We start from the raw sequence: 8731 nt of genomic DNA, 5'->3' as shown, positions 1-8731 counted from the left end.
ACGTCATCGCAAATTTCTCTCCTGTGTCGTTTAATTCAAAAGAATAGCACCAACTGCATTGGTAAGGACATAATACATGTGTAAAACAATTGAAGTACCAAGATTGCCGATTATGAAGATTTGACAATGATATATTGAGAATCAGTTTACGGTAAGAACTTATTGTTCACGATTTTATTGCAAAATCGTTTATTCAATGTTCGCAGTTGATGTTGTTTTTCTGTATGATATTTCACATATTGAATTGATCATTACTGCAATGGCTTGGGTGTTTCAAAAGTATAACAGCCGGGAAGTTCCTAAACATTTGAGTCTCTTTTATTTATATATTTCTGGCCCAAGCCTTGCGTTTAACTAGGTTTGTGTTTTTTGTATTGTATTGGTGTATGTGTGCTGGTGGGCGAGCACATGATATTTCTCATGTTTTAAACTTTTTTAAAGGTTTTGCTCGCCCTGCAGAATTCTCCATTTTAAATTTGTGTATATTATGGAGTATTCGAATACTATCTATCTAAGTAAAGTGAACTACAACACACTAAAAATATGAAACGAAAAAATTCAGCGTAAAATTTGCTTGAAATTTCCGCAACAGATAAAAATGCTATATTTAGCGCTATTCTCGATAATCTGCATCCCAAAAATTTTGCGTTCTGTTTGGTACCAACGGAAACGATACCGTACGCACTGAAGATGAAAAACACTCCTTTCTCCGCAATGTGCCCTCTGATCCATTGTCCGCTTCAGACGTGTTCTACTCAAAGTGACTATATTCACTTTGATTCTACTAAACGAGAGAGCAATGCTTGAATATATGGACACGACGACCGAAACGAAGTAGTACGGGTATCTGGTCCCCTGCATTACTCGTACAGTTTTCCCGACGTCGACTGACCACCAGTTCGCAACGATTGCGAACGCAGAGCCGCTACAGGGTGCCCAATATTTATTCTGATGGCGTCATCACATACACAAAAATCCCATAGAGGCCACAGAAATTTTCGAAATAGCCCCGTAGGGAAAAGTACAATCTTTAACCACTGCAAATTTCAAAGCAATTAGCCCAGTTGGTAAAAATAAAGGCGATTTTTTTCACAACAACAATAGCAACAACACTATCATAATAACAAAACGATCCATAGGTCTATTTCGTGTCCTATTATCGCTAGGAATTTATTCCGAAGCACGATGAAATAAAATGTTAGGAATGTTCAATAGATTTTGTATTCTACATGAATATATATATTAAAATTCTTCGGGACTGTATTTGGGATGGAAGCGTTATTAATTAATGTAGTCGCTCGTTGAAGTTAAATGCAATGGCTATGGTATTTACTATTTAGCGATTAGATTACCGGACGTGGATTAATCAATACCAGTTGAAAATATCAGCTCTTTTAACAAGGAAATTTTCTACCACCCTCCATTTTGGGTAAGAGCATGAGTGGATTTCGTCAATTGAACTTTCATAATCGAAAGCGAAGTGCGGATGAGTTATCTCCATATTTGGCCATAGTTTGGTGATCCATGGTCTACTCTTTATGGTTATTTGAAACACTTATTATTATCATATTTTGTTGTTCATCATGTCAGTGCGTAGCTATAGGATGTGTGCCACCTGGAAGATCCATGAATTTGAAAAATGGTTCCGATTCAGAAATACTCAGTTGAGCTGCGTTATGCAATAATGCGTGTCAGGGACCCGCCATTTCGGGTTGTAATATTCGAGATTTTAATAGTTGTTGGGAATTTTGAAATGTCTTCTATTCATTGTATTATAAAAATAAGTAGTCAATATGCTAAATAGCCTGTAGGTGTATTTTAATGCAAATTAGGCAAATTTTCAAATGAGACAATTTGTAGTTTTGCAGTTCTTTCGGTACTCCCGAAGTATGTGAACCCGTCCTATATGATGGACACCGGAACGTAGTATGTGTATCAGGTTAGCGTTAGAACATAATTTAATTCCAATTTTCCATATTTTTAGTTCTATTACGAGTTCGGGAACTAGCCAAGTGACTCCCGTAGTATTTGTAACTGAAATTATGGCCTAACCCGAACCTGGTACACATATATACTACGTTCCGGTGTCCGCCACTTTGGTTCACATACTACGGGAGTACCATTGTTTCAATACTTCCATTCCTGCAAGTTTTTCAAAAATTTATCAGCATTATACTGTTCATGCCTTAAGTAATATTGATGATGTGCAGTGGGTTTGGTGGATTTTTAAGGGAAATAAACTGTGTTCAGCCAATTGATTGTAACATTAATTTTCTAATCTACAATTTCTATAACTATTTTCTGTCGATTACCTTTATACGGGTCTATTGCTTCAAAACAATGGGATCACTGACTAATTTTTCCAAGCTTTTTTTCATCAAGCATCGATGCAGGTAAGCAGGTCGAGTAAATTCAATTAGGAAGTCGCAATCTAAAAATAATAATGCCACACAACAGCAGAGCAGATAATCATTTCATGCCATGAGGGATACGATAAAGCAGCAATAATAGTGGAATTCTTTTATGAATAAACTTTTGTTTGTCCATCAGATTAAAGTATAGCGCAAATTCACGTTATACTTTGTATAATTTTTAAAAAGCTTCGCTATCGCCCTGCACAAATAATCTGGTGATAACGTTGGACATTACTAACCTCACTCGTTTAGAATTCAAGTTTTAAGTCTAAGATTCTATACAATATGACTTTTATTCAGGAAACTGAGCCAATAGTCCCCTCTGCACAAATAACCGAAATGTGAGTAAAAAAAGTGCGCCCTATTTTAACTGCGTACAATCATAGTTTCAAAGGCCATTTTGCGTGAGAAAAATCTTAAAAACAGCTAATATTTTCTCCGACGAGCATCAGACATCGCCATTTCTTGCAGTATTTACGGTGCCAAGCAAGACTTAGTTACAGCCCCCTTTTTAACAGCTTTCAAAAACCATATTTTTTAAACGCTTTCCTACATATTTGACGTCAAAATCGAAACAGTATATTGTAATAGTCTATTTCCCGATAATGCATTGATACCACTACATCATTTAAAAAGTCGCGGATTTTACCGATTACTATAAAACGCTTTTTTGAACACTATCCCGAGTCCGAACGCGTGTCCCGAGGTCAGACAAAGCGGGATCACGTGGCCCCCGCTTTCAGATGACGAGTAAATTCTGGTAAATTATTGGTGGACTTTGGTCTAGTCCTCTAGTGACTTGTCGCCTTCGAATAATTTCGATATCACAATTCGCAAGTAACTGTAAATTCAAATGGAATTAAGGAATGGTATATCACCTCATAAAACTCATAAAATGTCACAAAATCACGACGTGTTTACATAGGCTTCAGATGAGAGGGACGTTTTTGATCGTTATATTATAAAGCTAAAATTAGTTTCTGAAATTAATAAATATGTATGTTTTGATTAGTGCTTATAGAATATACTTCCAGAACCGCATCGGAATGATGGATGATTCAGCAATCTCAAATATTCACAGAGTTCAAACGTCTACCCTAACGTTGTGTTTGAAGTTCCTCGAAGCTGATTAACTGGAATCTCTGTGCAATCACCAACGCTTCAGAATTTACTGGAATAGTGACACAACTTCGACTGCAGTTATTGTAATTGTCGTTCGTTACAAGAATTGTGTGTCGTGCAAGGTCGGTTACAGGTCATTACAATTATTACAACGCTATTCTTTTTAAAGTGGTCGAAGTAGCAAAAGAAGGCATGTTCCACTAATTATTTGTTCAAAAATAGTAAAAAGTAAAAAAACTTCTCTCGTTTTTATAGTCTTCTCCATATTCAGGCCACAGATAAGCGGTTACTGACACAAGCAATGTCGTGACAGGCGCGTTGTTTGATAAAATATACTCTCGTATCTTACATGATGAGTTATTAATTTTGTGACCTTGAATCCTCTATAACTGCAAGCATAAAATTTCTCATAATTTCGATATTCGTAATGAACATATAACGTATTGAAAAACAAATAAGTTGGAATCTATAAAACACTGTCTACTTTTCAGATAATCTCTATTTTCACCAAGTAAGCATTTACAGGTGACGCTGGAAAGTTCTAGATAATACAGATAGATCAGTTCATCATCTTATTACCAGAAGATTTTTCGTTGACGCTGAAAAATTTGCGTTGTTACTATCAGCGCCAATTTCAGCGTTAGGCCAAGTTACGGAGCCGCAATTTGCAAACTCAAGTTAAAAATTGGCCGATTACAACTTTTTCAGTACATCATTGCAAATTTTGAGATTGTGGGACTATTACAAAACTTAATATTAATAAATAGGATTTAACGTTTTATATCAAACGTGCCACTCTAGTTTATACACTGACACACTGAAGCAGATAACACTTAAAATTCACAAATGTGAATGTGACCACAATTCACAGTGCCTTTTAGTAGCTTTTAAATTTACTTTTAATATAATTTCGTTCCTGGACCTATTTTTAGAGCTTCTACAGCGCCAAACATGAATATCTTAACTTCTGAACTGTCGAACCAAGCCTGTCAACAGGAGTCGTTCATTGACTTCACGTTTCCGTCATCAAAATGCGAAACATCAGATACTATTGCTAATCAAAGAGAAAAAATTAAGCAAGAACCAGCAACAGAAAATTCTTCTGAAGAAGTACATCAATCGGAAAAAGGTAAAGATATTTGTCCTATAAATGTTGAACTAAAGCAAGATTGATTCTATTTTCATTTAGGATATGTAAATAAATGTGGCGTATTCATGACAAAACATAAACACAATCTCATCTATATAAAAAAGAACATTTCCTATGATACCATTGTTTCAACCGAAATTTTTAATTGGTTACGGGTCATATATCTTAATAGGACCAATAGATTAAAAAGGTTTTGCGTCAGCGGGGAGTTTTAACTTCGTTGTATGGGTTTTCAGCATTTCATTATAGCGGATATGTTTTTATTTAAATTGTTACTATACATCTTCAGCTCCACAGAAGAAATACGTTTGGAAATTTATATTGAAAAACGTAATTCTGATGTCTGGACTTCATATTATCAGCATATATGCGATCTTTCGGCTTCCTCACATGAAAATGTTCACAATCTTAAGTGGTATGTATATCTATTTTTTTTTATTTAGGTTTACGTCACTAAAATGTAAGATGTCACACTAATATTTTTCGGTAAATAAATTATAGCTGAAGGTTGATAAAAAAGATTTTCGACCAAGTTATACTAGAAATTTTTTTGGGAATTTTTCAATTAGTAAATCCAATGGGAAATTACTCTTTCCGATTTGAAAAATACCATATGGTTGCTAATATACTGCGGAGTTCATTGAAGATAATTTTCAAACATAGATATTTCCCGAAAATTGCAAGCTAAAATCTTTTCTTGTCTAATGGTGTTCTTATCTATTATTTTTCTGAAAATTCGTAATACAAATACCAAGAAATTACCAGTAAATTTCACACTTCAGTGGTATTGTGAAAACAAACTTTGGTATCTATTGTGGACTTCCTATAATAATCTTTCGAACCAAGGCTTTCCTATAATTCCAGCGAAACCAAGGTCAGTCGGCATATTGTTTGCATTCTCGTTGATCAAGGGTTCAACATTGATTTATTACTGTAAAACAAACAATGTCGTGGGTTTGTTTGGAGAAGGAAGTGCATTACAATATGTGCAAATATATAGGGAATGTGTTTTCAAACAAGTATTCTTTTAATCCAGAAATTTAATTTAGTGGACTGAAATTTTTTAAATTGCACATATATAATATACGGCAGATATATTGATAATACCACGCGGATAGAAGATCATTTATCGAAATTTCCATTTCAGCCATTGTATCTCATGTACTGGCTCTACTCGGAGTAACTGCGGGAGCACATCGCTTGTGGACGCACAGAGCATACAAAGCAAAACTTCCGCTGCGGATCTTTTTGATGATTTTGGATTGCTTGGCTCTTCAGGTATAATTTGCAAAACAATTTTAAATGCGCTTATATATTATAACCTATGGCCATACAGATCAACACTTCATAACTTTATTTTCAGAATTCATTATTTGATTGGTGCCGAGATCATCGAACTCATCACAAATATTCAGAGACGGACGCAGACCCACATAACGCATGCCGTGGATTTTTCTTCAGTCATATGGGTTGGTTGCTCATTCGAAAACATCCAGACGTTGCAAAGAAAGGACGAACTATTCAAATAGATGATTTGATGAAGGATCCAGTGGTTCGATTTCAACACAGGTGGGATCAATAATAATGTTTATATGAATTTATTCGATCACAAAAAACCGTATTGAGACTCTATATATATATATGTTGCGCACAGCTAAGTTTCATATGACATTTTCGGATAGGTTTCATATTTAGTCCGAGAGAGTGGAAAGGTGACAATTCTGACAAGGTTAGAATTCTGTAATACGAACTACAGTAAAATTAACCTAAAGTTTATATTTTTGTATTCAGATTTTACGTTCCCTTGGCTATCTCGATTTGCTTTGTGTTGCCGTCGGTGATACCGTGGTATTTTGGTGGAGAGACCATTTGGAATGCATATTGTATGGCTGCATTGCGCTACTGCGTTTCATTGCACCTAGCATGGTGCGTTAACAGCGTTGCACATATGTATGGAAATCGTCCTTACGACAGAAGCATACACCCTGTTGAAAATTTATTTTTGACGTGGATCGTGTTAGGTGAGTGGGCATATGCAAGCATCATATACGCTACTTCATTTTATTTTTGACTAACCTCATCTTTGAATTGCATTTGGTTAAATAGTAATAAGCCTATGAGATTCACATTGGAGAATTAAGTGACAAGAAGTACTAGGCCAGGCAGTTCAACTTGATATTTTTTCGCAGGTGAGGGATTTCACAATTATCATCATACATTTCCTCACGACTATGCAGCAAGTGAATACGGAATGAAACTTAATCTGGCAACAATTTTTATCGATTTCATGGCCCTTATTGGTCAAGCTTATGACCGTCGATCGATGAGCAAAGAAGTTATTGAAGCCCGTAAACGAAGAACGGGAATGTATTCTGACGTTCAAGAAATAGGATGGTGAAAAAGACATTTCCTGTCTTTTGGTGATTTTGTACATGCAATAATTTTGTTTAGTAGTTTTACAATGAGAACATTCCTACATATATATATATATATATTGTGATATATTGCGTTGTTAGACTGTTCCAAGGGTGCCGCGCTCGATAACCCGAATTGGTTTTCGGCGTCTCCTTTCATCCTGAAGTGCGATTTTTTATTTTCTCTGAATTTGTGTATGTATAGTTTGTATTTTCAGTATGGTGAAGAAATGAATTAATGAATATCCTACTTATTTCTGCGTCATTTGGTAATAAAGCTTCAGTGAGCACCGGGTCCATTCAGTGAGTTCGTAGATGAGGATACATTTAAAAAAAATCTATCTCGAATACATTGATACCACGTATTGCATCGGTTCTGAACCCTTTTTTGGAGGGGGGTGTTTTTTTAATAACATAATCTACGTGTTTGTTCTATTTATCATACCTATTCAGAGCGTCATGTCAGTTGTATCTACATCCCCTTCCCAGTGTCTGGTCCGGGTAATACATATTGATTTTGGTAGTGACGCAAATACATGGATGTATTACAAAGTCAACAAACTACCGCACATCGATCCATTAAACAGAGCTTTCCCTTAGCTTCCCTGGGCTGCAAGTCACTGTCCTTCACTCAATATTATTGCAACTCCTCACATTGTTGGAGCGCGAGGAGTCATATTAGCTTGCCAAGCATTGAGGTTTACCGTATACACGATAAATATACAATGTTGTCAAGAATAAATCACTATAGGATATTTCCACGACTTTCTTGTTCTCGATGTCATTACGCATTCAACAGTAGCGTAAGATTTTCAAGCATGATTATAACATGGACTCGTTTTTTTGTAGTTTGTTTTCATAATTGAAGATATCAAAAAATTTATATTGACATTTGTTTGAGCATTTGATAAAATGAAAGTTTCCAATATGTGACACCAAAGCCCATATATACCCAAGTTGCGCAACAATGGAAAATGGCCGCCATTTTCGATCAACATCGCCTGCATGGCTACGGCGGTTCTGCGTGATCCGCGGCTAGGCTGGTAGAGGCTGTGTGACACCCCGACACCGACACAGTTTACAAGCGCCATCTAGTGAAAAAGGGAAAGAGATTTGTGATGGTCGAGTGTCAATTACAGGTACCGGTATGCCATTATAGGCCTACATAGAATTTTTACGAAGTTAAGATAGGGGTCAGCGAAACATTAAATGTAACTGATTGTCCTTAGTCCGCTAGTAAAATTGCACTGTCCATAATGGGACCGTTGCCCCCACTGCCCGATGCGATTCCTATCACTGTGTCGGCAATATATTAGTCTATATCAGTAGGAATATATACGGTACTGATATATGCGATGATAGTGATAACCACAACAATACTGCAATAGACCAATGTTACCCCAGCCCACTCTCGGCTCTCGCTCAGCCCACACGCAATAGGCTAACTGTCTTAAATTTTAGAGAGTTCAAAATAGGATAACGATTACAAAATTAGGCTTATATTATGGTATATCTGTAGTCTAAATAATACTGTAATAGTGTAGAGCAGAGGTCGGCAACCTGCGGGCCGGATCCGGCCCGCGGAGGAATATAATCCGGCCCATGACGCTTCACTGAATTATAGTAACAAA

At 36.2% G+C, this 8731-nt stretch overlaps 1 protein-coding gene across 1 annotated transcript; it reads left to right on the top strand.

Annotated features, from left to right (window-relative positions):
* The first annotated feature begins 3365 nt into the window (after positions 1 to 3365).
* LOC120346179 (stearoyl-CoA desaturase 5-like) lies at positions 3366 to 7335 on the top strand. The gene is made up of 7 exons (XM_039415847.2): positions 3366 to 3658; positions 4469 to 4665; positions 4976 to 5101; positions 5834 to 5964; positions 6050 to 6255; positions 6478 to 6707; positions 6876 to 7335. Exons 2-7 carry the CDS (start codon positions 4488 to 4490, stop codon positions 7082 to 7084), a joined length of 1080 nt encoding a protein of 359 aa, XP_039271781.2. The 5' UTR covers positions 3366 to 3658; positions 4469 to 4487; the 3' UTR covers positions 7085 to 7335.
* The last annotated feature ends 1396 nt before the right edge of the window (positions 7336 to 8731 follow it).

The sequence above is a fragment of the Styela clava genome, chromosome 8, assembly GCF_964204865.1.
Source record: "Styela clava chromosome 8, kaStyClav1.hap1.2, whole genome shotgun sequence".
Lineage (NCBI taxonomy): Eukaryota > Metazoa > Chordata > Ascidiacea > Stolidobranchia > Styelidae > Styela > Styela clava.
Note: the sequence above shows the minus strand (reverse complement) of the source record. Positions and strands in the feature narration are given on the sequence as shown.